At 37.0% G+C, this 23674-nt stretch overlaps 1 protein-coding gene across 4 annotated transcripts; it reads right to left on the reverse strand.

Annotated features, from left to right (window-relative positions):
* Positions 1-6834: 6834 nt before the first annotated feature.
* On the reverse strand, positions 6835-17434 carry LOC111371475. 4 transcript variants are annotated; one of them, XM_022993494.1, is made up of 8 exons: positions 17143-17434; positions 15332-15724; positions 12648-12765; positions 11783-12050; positions 8489-8561; positions 8304-8394; positions 8071-8150; positions 6835-7315 (listed from the first exon to the last, which is right to left on the reverse strand). In XM_022993494.1, the coding sequence occupies exons 1-8, from the start codon at positions 17227-17229 to the stop codon at positions 7181-7183; spliced, it is 1245 nt and encodes a 414-aa protein (XP_022849262.1). In that variant the 5' UTR covers positions 17230-17434; the 3' UTR covers positions 6835-7180. The 4 variants fall into 4 exon arrangements, with proteins under 4 accessions (XP_022849262.1, XP_022849260.1, XP_022849263.1 ...); XM_022993492.1 differs by having other exon boundaries at positions 11750-12050; XM_022993495.1 differs by having other exon boundaries at positions 8489-8558; positions 17143-17433.
* Between the last annotated feature and the right edge of the window lie 6240 nt (positions 17435-23674).

Raw genomic sequence — 23674 nt, forward strand, 5'->3', positions numbered from 1 at the left:
CGTCCGAGCTTATGACAATTATTTTTGGATGTGGAAGATGAGCCAGCCACTCATCTGAGTCAAACGGTGATTCAATCAGATCCCTGACCTTGAAAACTTAATCGAGCACGCTATTCGATGACTTAGATTCTGCACTTGACATTTCGTCGAACTCGGCACCATGGTGCTCAATGCTTACCTCCTTATCGTCTGAGGATAAAACGATGGGAAATTCAGCGACGAACCCAGTATCGACAGATGCATATTGGGGTTGAAGGTTCGCTGCTGGAGGAGGATGAACCCATTATCTCGTATCACTAACTGTTTTAATAGGGGAGTCTTACAAGAGCTTCTCTAGTCTTTCAAGGGGTGGATTATGTCTTCAACCACAAAGTGTATTTGTATTGATCAGACATTCACTATCATTTTCTCATTGACGTTTTCAATGAGAAACTTATAAAATGCATTAATTTTAATTTCTCCAAAATGAGAAACTTATAATCTTTATAATTTTCATTTATAAACTATGATCTGGATATTGGTCAAACTTATAATTTTCATTTTTTCGAAACCGAGAAACTTATAAAATGCACCAAATTTTATTTTTCAATTAGATACCAATTTTAATCTCTAGGTCGAATGAGTTAAAAAAGTAAGAAACTTATAAAGTGCGCCAATAACAGTTTCAGTACCAACATTTTCCTTGATAAATTCACACAGTTTTTTTGACAGTGTTACGTTCTCAAAAAATAAATGTACAATAATGTAAAACAAAATGTTCCTTCGTGCATTCTCCGCAGTCACTCGAAGTAAAACATTGTCAACGTCGCTCTTTTTTTGACATGGACATCGATTGATTCCACCTCCCATTATAACAAGAACGTGTTGACCAACACTTTGATACTTGTTCAGGTCATGAGTACGAATCTGTACATAGGCCGTCATACATCGGTAAAATAAGTATTCTGAGACAAAGCACGTAGAAAGCAAGGTGAAGAAATGTAATATCGTTCAGGTCCATGCTATCTTTATCGATCACCTTACAAAATAACAAAACGTTTGATAGAATTTCAGAAAGGTGTGTAGAGTTTGTGATTCAATCCATTTGTATCATAAACTGTATCGGAGTAAAGTTTTATTTATTGCATCTAGTATGAGCTTAATAAGTGCAATTATACACTAGGTTCCAAATTTCATGGCATTTAAGTTTTTGAATGTAATTGTACTATCGAAGTTGCTAAAACAAAAAAGAACTGCTCACTTATTTTTTCCCTTTCTTTGCAATCTCCCTCATGTATGGAGTCCTAGAAGATGGTGCAAGACGTCGTAGGTGTGTAGATCACATCATCTTTGAGATAGGTGGCGTATCCCTAGGCACGTCTGTGGTGGCCTGCACCGGCATTTCACTAGCACCGCCTACAAAATATTGTAGAGGGCCCTAAACATTTAATCGAAATTTGTACCACTAACCGTAATTAATCAGATCAAAATTTTTCCACAAGAAACTTACGTCCCCTTCCGTCATGCCGCTAGTGGAAGCAATTGAGTCTTGCTCAATGTTTCTCATACCAGCGTAAGGAACTTCCTCGTCGTCTCCGTCCCCCGAACCAACACAAGCTTCCTTGTCGTCGTCGTTCCCGAACCAACACAAGCTTCCTTGTCGTCACTGTCTCCGGAACAAGAGGCTCGAAATCCATGTTTCCAAAGACAAAACAAGAAATGAATGCCTCAGACCATAATATAATATTTCTAGCCGCATATACACCAAAAACCACAAGTACGCTGTGAAATGTCTATCAAGAATTCCACCCGAACACACACAACGAGTGGATTGCCAGTGAAAGCAAGGTCACACACGTAACATAAACATTGAAATGAAAGATATATCAAGTGTCAATCAAGATTTCTACCAAATGCATGCAACGAGTATCACCCATTTTACTTCAAGTCACCCTTTACGAATTTACTTATGTAAGATCGAAATTAATGTGAAATACACTGAGCTGAGGTAAGGACTGAACTGTCGTTTCCAACAGTTAGTCTCAGTAATTCTCGACAGATGAACTTGTCAAAAGATAAAATGTCGGGAACGAAATATTAAATCCACAAGTATGCCATCAAGTGTCTATCAAGAGTTATAGTGTTTCCTCTCTGATTTTCTAGCCGACCTAGTTAATTTCCTTCTTCGTTTCCGGGGGAGTGGGGGAGGGGACGAAGAAAACTGAAAATAAACAAAAGCCCAATTGTAAACTTGTAATATTCACATTTTTAATAGTTATATTAAAATACCATGTATAGTGAAGAGACATTTATTCTTACTCATAGTTAATCTTCTACCATTAATTAATAGGGGCTTAACCATTGTTTGTTGATTAAGAAGTGCAAGAAGTTCATTTACATTACAGTCATCTCATTGCACACCAAAATTTGTGAGTTCACAAGGATACTTCGCTAGATTTCATGATATCAATTATAAGAAAGTAAAAATAAAAATTACAATGAACTTACAACCAAACCAACATTTCTATCTTCCCACCATCAACAGGAAAAATTCCATGAATCAAGATAATCTCTTTTCGAATCATAACATTGTTTTCCTTAAGGGAACACGAAAATATCCAAATCAAGTCAAAAAAAATAAAATAAAAGAAACATACCAAAAAGTAGATATTGATCTTCAACAATTCTCCTAAACTTAAGTAGATTCCTTATAATTTCAATAAAATGTACATAGGTTTAGGACTTCAGCATGGCTGTTAGAGTAAACTGTATGAACTTTTTAGACCAACAAACCTGGACAAAAATAGATATTTTGGCAATCACAAGTGATCTTGAGCGAGAGAGGAATTTGAGATTCGTTTAGCTTTAGGGCTTTAGTTGCTATATGAATGAATATTTTTACCTTTTTAGTTTTCATATTTTTTTAGTTTTTTTTTCTTGTAAGTAGTGAGATGGGAGCTTTTGATGTGATACAAATTAACTTTTTGTACTATTCTTTCATCTAATCAAATCAATTTTAATTAAGGACATCCAAAGTATTTCAATTTTTTTTTAGGGCCATAAAAGTCATAAAGTGATAGTTTGATCAAAACTATTAAAAGGTGACATTTTTGTAAGTGCAAACTCAAAAAATGACATCCAATGTAATTTCCACTTTTTTTTAAAAATATAAAATATATGGTTAAACTTAATTTTTTGGTCAAATGGAAAAATGGATGGAAACTGTCCAAAAAAGCCTCTATTGCAATGTTTCGAAAGGTTTGGAATGACGGTTGCAATAAATTAAAGGTTTAGAGAAAGTCTTCTAATGTCCAATAAAATTGGACAAAGTAACACCAAAGAAATGAATGCAAAGTCGAGACAAGAGTTAAACTTTTTGTTTTTAAATCGATTTTGCCCCGCAGCAGTGCCTACGGATAACTACAATCGACTTTCAAGATACAACGACTAACTTCTTATGTTTGTAGCACTCCAAGACATAGGAACAGCGAACCAAATTATGGCTTTTATACTCCTTTTGAATGAAATGGAAACATATTTTTATGTAGAATTTTAGCTATGGAAATATAAATGTTTATGCTATGCTATGATTGCATATTATTGGGATGGAGTAAAGGACTTCCCAAGGGTCTAATTTATACAGAAATAAGAGGTTGTGAGTGAAGAGATACGCCTCAAAACTCATCAACCTTTGTTAAGGGCAACAGCCTTTGCTGTCCGTCGCCTGTGCGTAACTCGAGCATCAAAAATAGAAAGATTGTCGCTCCATTGTCACTTAGTGACCAGTGACAGTCTTATCACCCGCTCACTGCTCGAGCGATAAGTGAGCGATGGAGTTGGGCAAATAGCTGGCCAATTTCCCTCTTTTCATTACAATCTTGAACTGTAATTTCTTATTCATCTGGAGTTGATTTTGAGATTCCAAACATACTACACCAATCTACTCGACGAGTAGAACACATTAGTCTGTTTATTTCAATAATTTGACTATCGGATCAAGTCCGAATATTTGATCGAAGTTGACACAAATGTCACTTTACCTTAACCAATTCCAACACCTAACAACGAAGATGAAAGAAAATGGATAGGTGAAGGATTGCCGGTTTCCTGTGGAAAATTTAGACGTGAAGAATCCAAAAATACCAAGAATCATCCAATTGTTTTCATATAGGGTTTTGAACAATATCAAGAGTCAAGACAGGAAAAACTTAAATGATATAAGGGCGAAACATGGGCAGTCTTTAAGAACTGGGATAGGAATTGGTATTCAGATTCAGAGGGACGTAGAAATTATGAATTTGAGTTGATGTTTTGTCAAAACTATACTGCTTTTCTAGGCGTGTTGGTTTTTGCATAAGTAGAGTGAAAGGATTTTCATGTCTGTTTTGTCAAGTGAACAAGGGAGGAAAGAATTATGAACTGATTCCCGTGAAAGATTTATTCAGATTTGTCATAGGGTTCCTTCATTCCAGAGGACTGGGGAAGAAGGAAGAAATGTTCCAAATGGATCTTTGGCACTCGATCGTGCTTTTGTTCCCGCCAATTTAGGGATAATACCTTTTCCAAACCTAGGGAGACAGGCTTGCAAATATTACATTGTCGAAATTCCTCGCACATACGACAAATTAATATCAAGTAAGGTTCTTTCCCCGGATACAAAACAGTTTCCAAGCCGAGAATTGAAAAGGAAGCTATTGTAGAAGTGCAGATTTTACAGGCAGAGCTGCTCAGATTCTCTCATCAGGCACCTGCTTTTCGAATCACAAACAAGCAAGGTAACCATCGACAGCAAGGTTCTTGGGAGCTTGAACTTGCTGCATTCAGGATAATGTGCAAAGCTGCGGCCTTTTGCTGATAAGTATAAGTGATTTTGGGGATGACTTGGATCAAAGATTGACAGAAGGAAGCTTATTAAGGTATCAGACGAGATGGAGTTCAATCTTTTTTATCGTAATGAATGATAAAAAGGTAGGCATGCTTCTGTGCTGGAATAGTTTCTTGATTTTGAATCAGACATTTTTGTTCCACTAGGTTACAAATTGATTATATCCCCTGCATCTGATGTTTAAAAATTAAATAGAACTGCTTTTATTATGTGATGCTTGTGAATTGCAGTTGAAGTAGTAAAATGCCAATTCTTGAATGTTCTGGTACCTGTCTTCTATTTTGCAGAATATTTACATTTTAAATTTAGCCCAGGTAAGGGCTGGCTAAGCATTTTCTACATATATGAAAGTTGGGCCGCTCTGGGTCTGGCTCTCCAGGCTAGTGGTTCGTAGGTCTTTATATCTTTACAGGGTTTTCCAAAAAAATAAAAATAAATATTGAAAAGTGCGTTCGTTTTGGAACATATCAAATCTACAACATTTACTATGAGCCAAAAGGAAAAAGCATTAGCACCTGCTACTGATAATTTTACTTTTAATATCAATAATGTAGTCTCCATTAGCCGTCTGAGTGCCATATTCACAGTGCAACTGTTGGCAAGATTTAGTGTATTTTTACTCACGAGTTTTACACAATTTTAACTTCGTCATTTGTTAGATCTTATCGGTATAAAACGTTTTTAATATCAATAATGTAGTCTCCATTAGCCGTCTGAGTGCCATATTCACAGTGCAACTGTTGGCAAGATTTAGTGTATTTTTACTCACGAGTTTTACACAATTTTAACTTCGTCATTTGTTAGATCTTATCAGTATAAAACGTTTTTGACGTGTTTGTTAGTGTTGTTTTGAGATTAGGTGAGGCAGTGTAAAATGGGCATTAAGGTGAATAAAGAAGTTATAATCAACGGATTTAGAGCAGCAAGTCAGCGTCCAAACTCCTGGTACGCGCTGTGTTTCACGAAAAAAGAAGCAGAATAGATAGAAAGACAGTGCCTAGGTTTTGCCCTAGCACCCAGTCCCTGCTTGCATAGCACCTAGGCGCTACATTGTTTTTCAACGCGGCACCTAGGTGCTGCTTCCTAACGCTTAAGCGATGCGCCATTTGCTTTTAGGGTCACTCGTTTTGGCCCTTGAAAAACCCATAAAGACGACAAATTTAGGGGAAACAGGGGAAGGAGTATCAATGCAAATTTTTGACACTTCAAAAGGGGAATTCACACATTGAGAGAGAGAATATACAACTAGAAATTTCGAGAGAAAATCAAAAGGAAGGGAAGCAAAAAATCAAGATCTAAGTTTTGAAATCTAGACTTGGAGGCAAGAAGAGAACTTGATGCCAATTTCATCATCTTTTCTATATCTCAATTCAAAATTTGGTGATGTATTCAATGTAATTCTTTAGTTTTTCTTCCACTATCATGAGTAGTTAAATTCATATTAGAGCAAACAATGTAATCTTTTAAGACCTTTATTTTTTTATTCAAGATTCAAGTACTTTGAATGCGTATGTGTTGATTTTAATTATGTACTCAACGCTTTGGATTCTCTGGCCAATTATTCAATAATTTTGTGAATCTATTATGAATCGAAATGTTAGTTTTAAATTTAAACTACATATTAAAACTCACTGAATTAGTATAACGTATAGAGATACATATATTAATTACTGAAACTTTAGATGAATTATTAGAACTAATATTTCATTTAACGAAACTTGATTCGTATAGAGTTACGAAATTGAATTAGTTAAACAGGCTCAATGAGAACTCGTAAAGCGTAAATTGAATATAATAGAAGAATTCAATCGAACACTACATTAGATGTGAATCTTCAATTAAGATTTAAAGGTGATCAATAGATGAAATTGTTTTGTTTTAATATCCATCCCATATTTGAATCCTCAATTTATTTTTTTGTGCAATTTTAATATTTTCAAGCATTAACAACAAAACAACAATCACAACCATTTGTTTACTTTTGCCAAATAGTATTTAAAAATATTAAATTAGACATTAAAGTATAGTCATCGTGGGGAAGATAATCCGGACTTAAAGGTCCATTAAACTACTTGTTACGACTCATATGCTTGCGGGGCATAAAATTGACAACGTTCACCATAAACAAAACAGTCATAAACTCCTCATCAATGAATCGATTTGAACTTCTACTGGCCCTTGGATGATTTTAAAAAATTGACATTACACAAAGCTTGTTAAATATGCATCCCAGATCCTGTATCTTTGCAGTTAAGCAACTAATACTTCCTGCTACTGGTTCATATCCGACCAATCTCATATCTCTCTGGTATACAATTATACCAGGTTAGAGTTTTCAGCAACTTGAACCCGCCAGGAAAAGTAACGAATGTACAAAAAGTTGAGACTCATAGCCACTCCAAATCCCAAGACAGATGATAGCAGGATCGCATAAACAGGGGGTATATGAAGCTGCAAGATCAAACCGAATGGATATATTTTCAGTAAAGCAATTGCGATCAGAAAAAGGCTTGGCTCTCAAAACATGCACTCAGAAGACAAACATTGCCAGACCACTCGAGAGGTACGTGAGTAGGGTGTAAGCCAGACTGCCCAGACCACGTATGCCCCCGCATGACTATAGGGAAAAAAAAGGTTAAGGCTCGTAGATCCGTCACAACCCAGGCCATGCCATGCCCAGATAATTTTAGTCCTATAGGCTAGGCCGGCATTCCTAAAATAGGTTCATGTGAGCTAAAAGATCGATTTTACAGAATGTTTGGCAAAGGTTAAAAGAAAGTACGAACTTTTAATTAATTTTCTTTTCCAGAAACATGTTTGGATAGGTCAACGTCTGTAATAAAACAGAAAAACAATAATATTCTTCATTAGTTGTGCTCATCACCGGTCCAGGTACCCATGGCCCCCTAAAAATTCTATCCAATTATTCAAATGCTTCACAACTCTATTGGACATTGCCAATTGATGATCACTACTGATGAATAGCATTACTCAATAGAATCATAATTTTCACTCAGCCACCGTGAATTTGATGATCAAATACTTCTGCTCAGCGAGAACACAAGGCTAACCATTAAATTGTGAAAATGCAGAAAAGAATTAAAACGGAAGATCATTTGACTTTTTTCAAATGAGAGTAAACTGTGTGCTATAGCAATTAGACAGAAGGTGACAATATTTTATTATAGTATTTAGGAGCATCTCACCATTGAATAGAAAAGATGGAGAGTCAGGGCCACAAGTGCAAACTCAAGAGCTGCATAAATCCATATGTGCTCTTTAATTGCTGCATAGAAACAAACACATTCTAATACAATAGCATCAAGAGCAAATCACTTTAAATTTTCATGTTTATCATGCTAGCCTGGACAGTACTGGATGGTGTAAAGAATAAAATCAAGCTAGTCTTGAAATTTCTGTGAGCAATACTGTGTCATACCTAAGATAACTGCAAAAATAGAGGCTGTAAGACCTATGGCAAAAGAGAATGGGGCAGCAATGATAAGTGCCTGATTTTTCATCTCGCCAATCTGCAAGCAGAAGGACACAGCTAAAGTTGTCTGAAAAATGTAAGCATTTAAAAGATGAACCAAGTTACTGGTATTCCATAGCCTGAAAACTTACCAGTAGCTGCTCAAGGAAGAAGAAATAGCAAAATGTGCTTATCAAGAAGAGAACCACAATATCTTGCCATCTGCTGGAAAAACATGCAAAAAAAACTATATTTTTATGTTCAATTTAAACATTAGAAAGAAAAAAAAAACACAAAAGAGATATAATAACACCATCAGATTTCTAGTCTACTCTCAACCTGATATTTCAGTTCTTTATGACAGCAGTGATTCGATTGTTGAGATGTTAGTACGAGATAAATAGAATAGAAAGCAACAATCTAAAGCATTGGTACCGCCCACTGGAATGCCTCTTTCTCACAATTGACAGTAGATGACCCAGAAATGAAATGAATTCAAACAAACAACTTTTGAACTATGTGATAAGTGCAAGTTGTGCACTTATTTAAGTCATATTTCTAAACTTTTACGTCATCAAATTGTTAATTTTTATTTAACTTAGGTTAATTTTCTTTGTGTTTTAAGTGATGGACTATTTCGAAAAGGATGACGGATTAAGTGGCTATTTGATACAAAGTTTGGAGATCAAAATTCGTATTTGAAAGTGGAGGATCTGAAGAAAAAAATAAATTAAATGGGCCTAATTTTTGGATTCAAATTGTTCGGGGGAATTTGACTTCAAATTGGAGACAAAAACATGATGGCTGGAAAGACAAACGTAATTGGGCCTCTTAAGCATAGGAAAAGGGCAGCATGCTGGAATTTTGATTTCATAATATACAAGCGGCTGAACCATAGAAAAAGACGGCTGCCGGCTTGAGTATACACACACACACACACACACAAAAAACACACAACAAAGGGACTGCTGGCTGAGAAATTAGAGAGCTGAATTGGTTAAAAAAAAAAAAAAAGTCCAGAAATTGAAAAGGAATTGTGGCTGCCATTATATATATATTCCACATGCCAACTGGAAAACGATTGGAGGCAACATACAGAGAGAGGGAAAAAGGCGGCTACTGGAGAGAGAGATTCGGGCTGCTGAATTTGGGAGGGAAGAGATACACATACAATTGCCGGCGGCTTGAATTATAATATATATACATAGGCTGCTTGAATTGGAAACACAACACATGCACGGAAAAAAGGAAAGACTAACCTAGAGGAAAAAAACCAGCTGACAACTGGTTGGAATTTCACAAATATTGTGGCTGCCGGTTTAATTATCTATATACATATACAGCAGTTCGCTACCAGAGGAGAAACAGCACGGCTACGACAGTCTTACTTTGGAAAATGATCCCGTTTTGTCAAATTTCGGTGATATCTTCTCATTTTTTTGTGTTTAGTTCCAACATTATGCAAAACTAATTCTTCTCATGTATTGGATGAAGATGAATCTCCAGCCTTCCATTCATCATAACTCAGATCATTCCCGAGCAATGCAACCTTTCGTCCTTTAACATAGCTTTTTTCTTTCGACCCGCAATATGCATTTCCAGAATTTAGACCACACACGATAGTAAATACCATCCAGTTTAGTATGAATAGGTGAAGTATTTTCGTGAATAGTCAGAGAAAAACACACTTGTCGGAAACGATCTTATCATCGTTATGAGGCCTATTGACAGCAATATAACGAAGAACCGAATAGTATCAACTGAGGAAGATCCTCAATCTGTTAGACCTCTGGGGCTTACCAACCAAGATCATGGGTCGTGCAACTCTACTCACTGAAGTGTATCTGACAATAGTAAGAATGATAGAATGGTCACAATAAACCCAATAAGTGAATAAGGCACCAGAAATGGCTAACTTGCTCCAATCTGAAAGTTCCAAGGACGATTATGCAAGACTCTAAAACTTTAGGGACAAATTTGCAAACGAATTGATAGTTAAGGATGGATATGCAAGATTCTCAAACCTCGAGCACTAACTTGCACAAATAGAAAAACATGAGAGAGCCCAATTAGCCCTAAATAAAAAACCCAAAAAAGGTCCAAGTCCAAATCAATATCGGATATCCGAATAAGACACACTGGAGGAGAATCATCGAATCTTTGACTAGCCGAAAGAGTAGCCCGGAGGTTTGGGTCGAGGAGAATCCGACAGCCTTGGGTTTGCAATGAAAATATAGATCGAAGCCTCGCACATCTCAAACAAACACAAGACCCATGCTCATTCTAGGAGCCTCATGAACAAGGAAGAGAGGTCGCCTAGGCCTCATTTGCACAAAAGAAGAGGCGTAAGATCCCAGGTTACTGGAATAGAGAGTTGCGCAACTTGGCATTGACGAGCAGAAGCTTGGTGAGTGCTTTGCTTTTTCTACTTGGAGGCTCTTGGTTAGCTTTTTGATATACGAATTTTTCAAAGAATTGAATTTAGGATATGCACTGAATCAAACCTAATTTTTAGAGCGAGATAGACGGTGGAGATCGTCGGAATGATTTAAAGGGTAGATTGTCACTCGAGCGATTTACCATAGAGGTTTGACGGAGCAAGGGTAGAGGGTCGCCTGAGGATTCAACCAGGAAAACGAATTTTATTGTGAGTTCAACTCGAGAAGGACTAAAACCACTTGGATACCAACTTATAATTTGGGCTTAATGTCCCTCGAGTGCTACAGCGGACTAGAGTGAGGTTATTTCACGTGTAGGAGTTCGATTTCTAAAACATGAAATTAAATTTCTTGTAATTGCAGTGTATAGGCAATTCTTGTTCTCACACCTGTTAGGACATATCTTGCAATTTACCTCTCTCACAAAATTGGGGAGTAGGGCCCTCGAAATTAGGGTTCAACCTTTTTTTTTTTTTTTTAATTTGGGCTTAATGAATTATTACATAATAAATCAATCGGACCACGCTTCGGGTACACGGGCCCACCCGCCCCCTCACATGGGGGTCAGGGCCCACGCGTGGGTCCCGATGTGGGACCTTGCCCCAGTGAGGGGCGAGGTGGGATCGTGTACACGGGTGTGTAAACGCCCGTGTACCAATGACTTTTTCCCGATGTGGGACCTCGCCCCAGCGAGGGGCGAGGTGGGGTACCAATGGCTTTTTCCCGATGTCAATTGAAGGAAAAGAAGTAGGAAAGATAATAAAATTCTATTACTAAAAAGGAAAAATATAAAATCCTGACTAGACTAGGATATAAGCTAGATGGAATTATCTCCTTAACTCCTATTCTAACTCTTCTATTCGAACTCAAACGGAGAAGAAGCTTAATGAATAATTTTAGCACAGAGCAGTAGAAAAATCAATCAATTCGGATGTTGAACCCAAAAATAATAATAATAATAATAAAAATAATCACCTCGTCGCATTCAAACCTTGTCGATTCTGGTACCTTATATTTCTTTGAGTATCATTTGGCACCCGAAGCAAAGTCTCCGGTAAATTTGAAACTTCTTTTCGACATACATCACATACTCTGTCTCCTTTATCGCTAAACCATCTGATTGCACAATCTTCATGTACGAGTTGGAGTGCACCTTTACAGCAGCATTCCATCTTGAGTGTATTTCTTTCTTTACAGGTATCGAAACAGATCCTGCAGGAAGCTTCTTCTTGAGGAATCTCTTGATCCTTATGGGCAGGATCAGGTGTTATTTGACCTAATTTGCCACAAATCAAACGTAACAAGATAAAATTTATGAAAATCCAATTATTCAAAATCATAACAGGCTATTTTAGACTTATATCTAGTTTCATATTATTTACGAGTCCACATTATTGGTTTTCGGAAAAAAAATCACGTTTGTCTAAACTTAAAAGCTCACTTATAAGTAAATAACTTTGTTGCAAGTTATCCAATTACGGTTTCATTGTCATAGAAAATACAGGTCTATGTGACATCGCCTATTCGATCCAGCATATCAAAACTTTCAAAAATCTTGGGTTAGTATACCCTTTGAACCTCTTACATAGCCTAGTCTATATCCACAGTTGATGCAACGCCATACGAACGCCGCACTACTACTTAATTAACTTAACGGCTAGGCGATTTCATAATTTGAGCTTTCCTTAACCAGTTGACCTTACTTGGTGACCTTAGCCTCGCTTTATATAATTTTCTGATTAGAATTAGGAAAATACCATTTATAATAATGAAGAGATTCAGTCACACGAGCATTTCCATAAAAGTTCGATAAATGATCAAAAAGAGCAGAAAGATGATACCACATCACCAAATACATATGCACGAGAAATACCGCTATCAGCATCTGGAGCAGGATTTTCACGAGCAGCAAAAGATGATGACCTTACAATAACGAGATTCCTCCCAAGCACCGAGAGGGACCTCAAAACAGTAGTTTGCGAAGTACGTACCTGCAATAAGTATATGCAAAATTAGATTTCATCTTCCTCATGAATTGCACTTTCTCACGGCTTCCCATGTGCTGCACCTCTAAGCATATATTACTGATAATTCCCCCTTCTCTTTTTCACTTCCACAACTATGAATTTAAATGCATGGCTGCATGGGATGTATTACACAAAATATATGATAAAGGTAATTAGCTTTTAGAGCTGGAGGATCTGACGATGCAATGACAGAACTGATTCAAACTAATCATAAAGATGGATAATTTTTTTTACTACAACTGCAATATCCCAAAGAAATTTCTTTAAAATAACCAATAAAGAAAACAATGAAAAGTGAGAAGAGATCTATGGAAATTATTATCCTAAGAAGTCTTAGATAATAGAATCATATTACCAGTAAAAACAGAACATAAGAATTAAGAACAAAGGGAAGTTTATGATCGAGAACAACGAAACAACATTTAGGGTATACCTAATGGCCTAAATGGCACAAGTAGTTTTATTATTTCCACACAGTAAACACACCACATTCACCTGATCATGGAACAATGTCTCAATTTTTGGAGGATTTTTATTTTATTCATCAGTAAATCACTAAATTGTTTCCAATTTTTTCCTTCATTCGCTGATTGTTTCAAAAATTTCTAAAACCATTAAGATGTTTTAGCTTAATCAAGGATTTGTACCTAACATTGACACAGAAGAAACTATCGAACTGTTTACCCATAAAAACATAAAAACCAGCTAATATAACTCAAATTATAACAAAATCAAACAAACTGTTTACAAAACAGAACAGGTTTTGATAACTTGGTTCCTGTATAGAGAAATCTGAAGCTTCTTATTTGAACAAGATCGGCCCAAATGTTTTCTAACAAAGCCAACATGAAGAAAACACAAATCAATAAATACAACCATCATAAGGAAAATTTATTCTGGAAGTTCCTGTTTGGGGCATGGTTCACAAGTACTAGCAGGACATTCATTAAACATTAGTGAAATACGTATTGAGTAACTAAATGGAAATAGGAAAATAAATCAAACAGAAAAACAAAGTTATATACAAAGTATCAATTTTTTCAATGTTCAGCTTCAAATTTAAAAGCATGTCAAGCATAATGCACGCATGCTGCAGAATTATAATGTGTATGATACCTGTCTTTTTAAAAATACTAGTCATTGTAAACATGTGTTGCACGTTATTTTGAGATTCTGTTGGAGGCCTATAAAATGCTACTTTAAGATGATAGGTTCAGACGTTCAGTAGTGAGAATGAGCAACATAAACATAAGAAAATCATAGTCCATTGAAAATTTTGGAAATGTAATTTGAATTGCTGAATGCAATAACTTAAAAATTACTTCATAGTCCAGAATTTGAGAAACATTTGATTGGAAAAGACTGGGAATTATTAAAATTGATATCGTCTAGTTATAAAGCTGGTTCAAACATTTACCCTTGTCAGATATAGACCTAACTAAAGATCCACATGCCTAATGAATAAATTTTAGAATATTTGATTCAATTCAAAATAGTCAAATATCAAGCATTATTATCCAACTCCGGAAAACCAGATATGACACCGGCATGGAGTCCAAGTTTCTACTTTCTACTGAATATCTGGGCTTTATCATTGTTAGCTTCATTCTGCCTGGCCAAAGCTTAGAATATTGCAGTCTTGCTTCCTTACAGTTTATTTATGCCCTTTTAGCTTAATACCTAACACATTCAATCCTCCATTCCTTCCAACATAGTTTCAAGCAAATGCCAATTTTAAACTTTCATCGGAAAAGAGATCAGGTAAAGTATATATAAAAGGTGGTATTTAGGTACTTCTGTTTGTTTTGATGTACAAAACTAATTATAAAAACTGGTATTTAGGTCCTTGCTAGCTTTCTATATGCAATTAGCGAAAGCATATACAATGGCTCCATATTTCATTCTAAGATCCATTGGAACATCAAAAGCAAATACATTTTTTTCGAATCAAATCTTCTTGCAGCCTTTGAGCGGGCAGTAATGGAAGTTAAAGCCCAAGAGGAGGCAGAGAGAAGGGTTCTAATCGAGGAAATAAATTGGCAAGAAATCGACGAAGCCCCCTCCCCCTAAAATCAATAAAAATCAAGGAAATTGCTGACCCTCTACTAGAATTTGAAGACAAGTGACCACCAGGGGGTAGCGACACGGTTATCCTCTACACCGCTGGCCTTAAGAGGGACACGAAAGACATTCAGCAACTGTCATAGAATCGGGTTGTTCGAAAAATGAATCTCAACTCGTTTTACTTAGCCTTTGTTTGGTTCAGCTTAAATTTTGGATTAAAATTTATGTCAAAGTCGATAATTAATTATAACCATACATTTCATGGAACTCACAACTTTTCGACTACACATTTATCAACATTTATCAAAATCTATTGAAAATCTTATTTTTATCTATACCAAATAGTAGCTTAATATATTATTAGATTGGAAGCAAACTTCTAAGTGAGAATTCATAGCATCCAAAAATGAGATATAATAACATGTAATTGCTAGTAATTAAAGTTGGAGTTCAGGCACTAACTTACCAAAGACTTTTGTCTTTCGCTAAGAGTCCTTGCAGATGTAGGCGTAATAACTGGAGGTGACAGGATCGTTGCACGAGTGACAGGAAGGGAAGTACGCCTTTTCCAATTAATGTTTGGCATGGGATTGGCAAAAACTGGGCTTTCTGAACTAAGGAGAGGGCGTCTTTCGCCATCTGTTGCAGTGACCCTTTTCTTATAGCTTAGACCCCGAAGAAAGCCTCCAATTGAATAATTTCCATTTAAGACACTTGGAAACTGGAGTAAACCTTTGCCCCTACGGCTGCTCCCAAAACCCCCAGGCCTTGGAGGTATTTGAAGGGTTAGATCTGAACTATTCGCACCTGGGGCCGAATTCATAATCATATTCCTGGACTCCCTATCATAAGAATCAACCTATATGCCATGAACAATTGTTGCCAACATAAGATTCAGAAGGAGCAGCATAGTAAATAATCAAGATAACAGAATCTCCATAAAAGGTTTAAAAGAAAAAATCTCTGACCCAAATAGTGCTAACAATGAGGATCTAATAAAAAAAATTTATATCAATTGTGGTGTCTAGTCTCCATAAGTTAAGGAGACAAGAAGGATGAATTGCAAGAGGATCTAATGGGGCACTATATTAACAATAAGATAAACAAAATGTATCCAAATGTAGTGTTACCTTTCGATAGAATTTGCAAATGGACTTCGTTAAGTTGTCAAGATCGTGCAGTATATTAAGATGTAAAGGATTGCTAAACAGGTTGAGATGTTCGATTTTTTTTCTCATGGCAAAGGTCGGGTATAATTTTGATTTGTTCAATTCAGTGAACAAATCCTTCTAAAATGTGATTATGCATTCCCACTTCTAATTGACAGACCTTGACTATTGCTATAACATCATAAGAAGAGTGAAGAACAAAAAGATAAATGATCACCGTCATCTGTACTCAACACTAAGATTATCTGCATAAATCATAAATGCACTTGTAAAAAGAGATGAGTATCGACAAGGAGAATGCACAAACTTTCAAAATCAAAAAATAATAGTTGATGTAAAAAGACTGCAGAAAGTCTAGAACACTTGCACAGAAACACAAGTATCACCACATAAAACATGAAAATGGTTACTTTTTGCTTTTCTTTTCAAGTAATGTCTAAGCATATAAATTTGATAACAAGAAGAAGAAGCAGCAGCAAGGCATTGTCCCAAATAAATTTGGGGTCTACTACATGAAACCTCTTTCTCCACTCCATTCAGTTCAGTACTAGATGCCAACTTTTCACTAAACCCAGGATCGGGACGTCATCAAAATATGCATAAGCACATATACATATAATTCAATTTATCAGAATTAGTAAATTTAGTGGAAACTCCCTCAAATATGGAAAGAATTTACTAACACAACATATAATCTTACTATCATCCATCACCAATCATACACATTAAGCAACCATCAAGCAACTTATGCTATTAAATCAACAATTAAGAAAACGTAAATCAAAACCATCACCCACCTGCACAACATGGCCATAATCTCCCCCTTTGTTGATGTTTTCTTTCTTTGGAGTTCAAAAAAGGGTATGCAATTCAGGACAAATTTATCAAATAAAAAAAGGATAGGTTCTTCCAACATAAAAGGTTTATTTGCACTATAGTATCATCAAAATTTGCTAGAATTAAAAAATTTCAGCAACAAAGAACCCATCTTTTCGCAAAATCAGCTCAAAAAATAAAAATTTGCAAGGAAATATCATTCAATAAGATGACCAATAAACACAAAGTATTCAGACTTCAAAAACCATAAAACTTCAATAAATATTCTGACCTGTGATGTTAATGTTGAGGACGCTGCTATTGGTTTACCCTCCGAAAAAGTATTATACACCCCATTTTCTGTTCTGGGTTTTGCCATTTCTTTACTCTAGATCAAAAACCAATACAAATATTCACAAAACCAATCCCAGAAAACAAGTAAAGCATCCAAAAAGTGCTAAATTCATCTTTCATACAAGAAAGACTACGGAAAGTGAGGGTTTCCTTCTTGATTTTTACTTGGAAAATGAAAGGAAGGTCAGGTGACGCCCCCACACGGGTTGCTGTTTTCTTGCCTTGCACTCCTGAGTTTGGACCTGTCTCCTTGTTTGACTCTTGTTTTGCTGCAAAAGTCTTTATTTTTTTTACTTATTTTTAATCACATATTTATATAATAAAATATTTTACACATAAAATAAAATTAAAAGAAAAATAATATTTTTAACCCCATATTCTCAAAAAAAAAAAAAAACACTATTTAAAATATCATTTCTCTTTATAATGACCATCAACAAAAATTGTATCAATAGTCAAACACTGAAATGTCATTTTGTTCGAAAAATACTTTCCTTTTTGGGTCCGAAAATAGGGAACTATCAATTAGAAATTAAAAGATGTTAAATATATTCAAATCATAATTTTAAATAGCTAGACTGTATTTTAATTATATGAAAGGTTTGTAAATTTTAAATGTTATTTTATATCTCAAACTTTTTTTTTTTTTATATCTTATTCTTAATCTCAAATTAACATAAATTATTCAAATTTATAATTTTTAAATTTTATCGTATTTAGTAAACTTAAAGGAAACGCGGTTGGAGTTGGACCTACAAGTGGGGAGTTGCTTTAATAGAGTTGGAGTGGAAAAAAAAATACTCCACTTTTCATAAATTTTAGCCTTTGTAATGATATATTAATATATTCTTATCTTTGTAAATTATTTTCGAATTGTTGACACATAAAAATTCAGCCCAAAACGAACAACCCAAGAAGTAAAGCCCAATTGGAGGATCCCCAAGTCAGATAGCCCAAAGAACGAAGTCCAATCGAACAAATCAAGGTGAAGGCCCAAATAAGGCGGTAACGTCATCGCCCAAGTTTGCAAGTCGCTCAGAATCTGAACGAATAGAGTGTCATACGGTCGCCCAGAGCTGTTACTCTATTCTCGCTCAAACCTTCAAGTTGCCCAAAGTATCAACAAACATAACGCGTCGTGGTTATCAAGAAATGCAGTTATCAAAGCAGTTGTTAAAGCAGCCCTATCACGTTCCACGATTCAAGAAATTCAATCGAAAGCGATTGAACGATAAAAGGTAATGGCAGCAGTTAAAAGGCAGTTTTCGTGACAAAATGACCACTACGAAGAAAGTGGGTAGTTATAGGACGATCAAGCAGTTTTTAGAGTAGTTAATCACAAAGAGATCGTCTATGAAGTATAAAAGGGAGAAAGGACATAGAAGCAAAGGACCGAATCCAAAACTCTCGAACAGAGAATATGTAATTTTCATTTCCTTAGCTTTTAGATTTAAACACTTTTCTTTCAGTAACTCGTGTGCTTGCACCCCTTGGAGGCACGTTGTTTTTCATTTCCAATTGTAAAGTCATCGCCAATAAAAGAACATTCATTTTTGGGACTTTGTCTCAAGAGGTTTGTCCCTTACACAATTGTCTGACCTTTTTTAATTGTTAGCGACTAACCCGCGCGAAACAATTTGGCACGCCCAGTGGGACAGTGGTGTTAGGTGTTGAAAGTGCAAAAGGGGAAACAATATGCCTCAGAGATCCGATAACGAAGCAGCAAGTCAGGGAGGAATCCAGTCTGTAATCGAGCGATATGAGGAGCAGCATGCCTCTCCACGAACAGATGAACAAAATCAGAGCAGTAACAGTCGTTACGAACCAATGACGGAGTTGAGTCCTCGAACCATGCGTGCATTACTCGGAGAACTCACGCAAAACGTCGTTGAACAGGTAAATCTTCAAAGTATTCGTAATATGGAAAGATTTACACAAAATGGGAATGTACACTATGACAACATGGCCAAACAACTAAAGACGTTGAATGAAACAATGAACAAGTTAGTGGGCCAAATATGTCAACCGGCTATACCTCTTACAAGTCACTTTCAAACTAGGACAATTGTAGGACATAATCCTTCAGTCCCCAATCCGAGTCAAGGGGTAGAACCACTTTCTGGTCCCTCTACTTCAAACCAAGGGGGTACTACAGTACCAAATCAAAGCAATGGTAGTGGTATGCCTAACTTGGGGGGTAATCCAAACATGAGAGATAATGTCCTAAACAATGGACATAATATTCCACGTGGTAACGAGGGAGTAGATGTTCAGGCTAATGGTAATGGTCCTAATCATGGTAATTTTGTTGCCAATCAAGGACCAAACATCAGACCTCATGCAAACCAACCGGTTAACCAACCTGTAGGAATTTCATATGACCCCAACGTCATGTTGAGGAACCAGATTATGGAAATCGTACAGGATCAGATGGCTTTTGGGGTGCGTCCCGTCATTAGGCCGACGTACACAAAGCCATATCCTGATTGGGTAGATCAAGCATATCCATGGCCTAGAGGATACAAAGTGCTAGAATTCTCACTGTTTACTGGTTTAGGAGAGGTGTCTACCCTAGAACACATAGGGCGATTCACATTACAAAGTGGTGATGTAACCGATTACCATAAAATGAGACTTTTCCCTAGTTCGTTAACAGGAGTAGCTTTCTCCTAGTTCATCAACTTGCCAGTGAACTCTGTTCAAACATGGCAACAATTGGAACAGTTGGTTCACGCTCAGTTTTATAAAACTGAGTTTGAAGTCACTTTGGCCGATTTGGCGAATTTACGTCAAATGCCAAATGAATGGGCAGAAAGTTTTCTCCAAAGGTTCAAGACAGCAAGAAGCAAGTGTTTTGTACCTCTGCCCGAAAAAGAATTTGTCAAAATCGCTCAAGGCTGCTTGAGCTTTGATTTAAAAAAGAAGTTCCAGGACAAAGAATTCCCTGACCTTTTCCAGTTGAGTGCAAATGTGATTAGGTATGAGCGACTGATAAGAGAAGAAGAACAAATGAAAAATTCTAGTAAAGGGACTTATTACAAAGACCCAAATTTTGACGTTCATACCATCGACGACGAGTCATACGATCAGGCCAAAATGTGTTTGGCCGAATTGTTCAAAGGGGATACATATACTTGTCCCATAATGGCCAAGTCTAGACCATCAGGCAAAGATGAGCCCATAAAGGATGGAAACATAAAGGCTAGAACGTTCTCGTTCGATGTGACCAAAGCTGACCTTATATTCGACAAGTTATATAGGGATAAGCAGATAAGATTGAGCGATAAGCACAAATTGCCAAATCCTGAACAAATTAAGGGTAAAAAATATTGTAAATGGCATAATGCATGGTCACATCTGACTAACAATTGCTTGGTTTTCCGTCATGTATTGCAGGATGCTATTTTGTGCAAGGTGTAAAAGGGAAGTAAATGGAAACACGGAGAAACCAGGGACATGGCAGCATTCTCATCGCCCTGTTTTCTTCCCAAACATTCAGCCTGGTAGAGGGCGAGGTACATCATTCTATAGAGGACCGCCTTTTGAAAGGCAGTTCAGACCAGCAGATACTGGAAAAACATTTAGGCCGCAACCTCGCCAGCCAAATGTATGGCATTCATTCCAGTACAGTGCAAGAAGGGCAATACCCTTCGATGAAATGACTAGGACCCAACAAAGGCATTTCCAATGAAACTACGGACGGATGATGAGGCAGCAACAAGGAATGCCACATCCTAAAGCGCCAATACTACTCAAGGTAGCCAATCAAAACGTCCTCAAAGGTAGTAAAGAAATCGGTACAGATGAATCAATGAAGGAACTGCCAGAAACCTCTTCTGGGAGATCAAGGTTTGAGAGGGACAAGAGGGATGAAGAAGATCCAGATCAGCCCCTTGCTATCCAATTCGATACGTTGCCTCCTGTCGTGGCCAATAATTACCTACTGGCCAATGAATTCAAGAATAAGGAAAAGGAAGAAGAGAGGGAGGACAACGAAGGAGAAGCCTGCGTGTTGATATGTGAAGAAGGCCAGACTTCTGGAGAGGCCTACAACGATGAAGAAGACGATGGGATGACGGACATTGAAGAAGAAATCGATCTAGAAGCAGAAAGGAAAAAGAGAGGAGTATCGCGCAATACTCTGTTTAAGCAACTACATCAAGAGGGAGTTCGCGAAGTAGACTTGTTGGGGGAGCCATCTGGGCGTCCTTTCGATTTCTTCGTACTGTACAGGACACCCAAAAGGAAGAAGAGAGTGCCTCGCTCTGAAAAGTATGGGTCACCTCCAAGAATAATGCCCCCTCCCACAGGTTGGATAACTGATGAGGAAGCATTAGAAAAAAGTAAGAAGGAAGTTCAGAGGACAGAGGATCAGCGTGACATACTGCACGTCGACTTGTCACAAGGGGATAATTCGACAGAAAACAAGCAAGAGGTAGAAATAGAGGCTGCCGAAAAGGTTATTTTTAAACGGCCAGCCATGAAATTGATTAAACACTTGAGACCGTTATACGTTAAAGCTCTAGTTAACGGCGTCCCAGTGGCAAAAGTGCTTGTCGACAATGGAGCAGCTATAAACACGATTCCATCTAGGATGATGAGAAAGTTCGCAAAAACAGAGGGTGACATAATTCCTACAGAAGTCATTCTCACTAGCTTCAATGGAGGAGCAACTTCAGCTAAGGGAGTTATGCCATTAGACATAATTATAGGTACGACTACTAGGACCACTGTCTTCTTTGTAATAGATGGTCATACTAGTTACAACGTGCTCCTAGGAAGAGATTGGATACACGGAAGTCGCTGTATACCCTCGTCGCTCCATCAATGCCTTATTTTTTGGAATGACAAAGGCGAAGCAGAGGTAGTACAAGCCAATCATAGGCCTTTTGTCGCAGAAGCAAACTCGGTGGAGAAGTTCATGTACGAAGGAAACTATGGACCTGTCAGAGTAGTGCAAGACGGGGAAGAAACTCAGGTTATCACGCAAAGCGAAGAACCATTCTCAGTGGACGCACTCACTGAAATGTTCAAACAAATGCGGCCAAATATAGTGGCCCTGGAAGAGCCAGTAATTGGCAAAAGAATAATTAAGGAGTCTTGAATGGACTTTAAATTACGAAAACAAATGGTCGACATTCAGGCCTTTAAAGCCAGACTGATGGCTTTCAACAAGGAATGCAATGACAAAGCAAAGGAAGAGACTGCCCTAAAAGGGCCGAAGGACAAGTTGGCAGTGTTCGAGTTAGAGCAAAGTATTGGTCGAGAAGTCAACAAGGTGGACTGTTTGGAAGAGGGAGTACTTACAAAAGAACTGGACTACTAAGTGATGTGGATTGCCAAACCTGGATACGCTCAAGCACAAGATCCTCTGATCAAAGTAAATATTGACGATGAAGAAGAAGATCACCCAACGTTCATCAGCCAGATGCTCGACTAAGAGATTAGTAACAAATTAATCACTTTGTTAAAAGAGTACAAAGATTGTTTTGCTTGGGAATATGAACAAATGCCTGGTTTAGATAGAGACTTGGTGGAACACAGGTTACCAACTAAGCCTAATTTTAAACCTCATAGGCAACCTCCTAGGCGTTTTGCTCCTAATGTACTCCCTGAGATTAAGAAAGAGATAGAGCGATTATTGAAAGCAGGTTTTATAAGAATAGCCAGATATGTTGAATGGTTGTCGAATATTGTGCCAGTACTAAAAAAGAATGGTAAACTAAGGGTGTGTATAGACTTTAGGAATTTAAACATAGCTACACCCAAAGATGAGTATTCAATGTCCACGGTGGATTCTTTAGTAGATTCAACTGCCAGACATGTCATGTATTCTTTCATGGATGGGTATTCAGGATACAATCAAATTTATATAGCTGAAGAAGACATACACAAAACTGCCTTTAGATGCCCTGGGTCTCTAGAATGTTTTGAATGGGTAGTTATGTCTTTCGGCCTAAAAAATGTAGGGGCAACTTATCAAAGGGCAATGAATTTAATCTTTCATGATATGATAGGCAAGTTTGTTGAGGTGTATGTAGACGACATAGTAGTCAAGTCCATTAAAGAAGAGGACCATTTCGAACAATTAAAATGTTCGTTTGAACGAATGAGGCAGTATAAACTAAAGTTGAATCCCTTGAAGTGTTCATTTGGTGTTAATGCAGGGAACTTTCTTGGTTTCTTGGTACACAAGAGAGGGATTGAACTTGATAAAAATAAAGCGAAGGCTATCTTAGAAGCCAAACCACCTAGCAACAAAAAGGAGTTGCAAAGGTTTCTAGGCCAAGTAAATTTTTTAAGACGCTTTATTTCTAACTGTGCAGGGCGAACTAAAGTCTTTTCGCCGCTATTAAAGCTGAAAAATCAGGACGAATTCGTCTGAAAAGAAGAACATCAAAAGGCTTTTGAAAGCCTGAAGACATATCTATCAAGTCCACCAGTGTTGGTGTCACCAATCCAAGGACGGC

This window comes from Olea europaea, chromosome 22, assembly GCF_002742605.1.
Source record: "Olea europaea var. sylvestris chromosome 22, O_europaea_v1, whole genome shotgun sequence".
Classification (NCBI taxonomy): Eukaryota; Viridiplantae; Streptophyta; class Magnoliopsida; order Lamiales; family Oleaceae; genus Olea; species Olea europaea.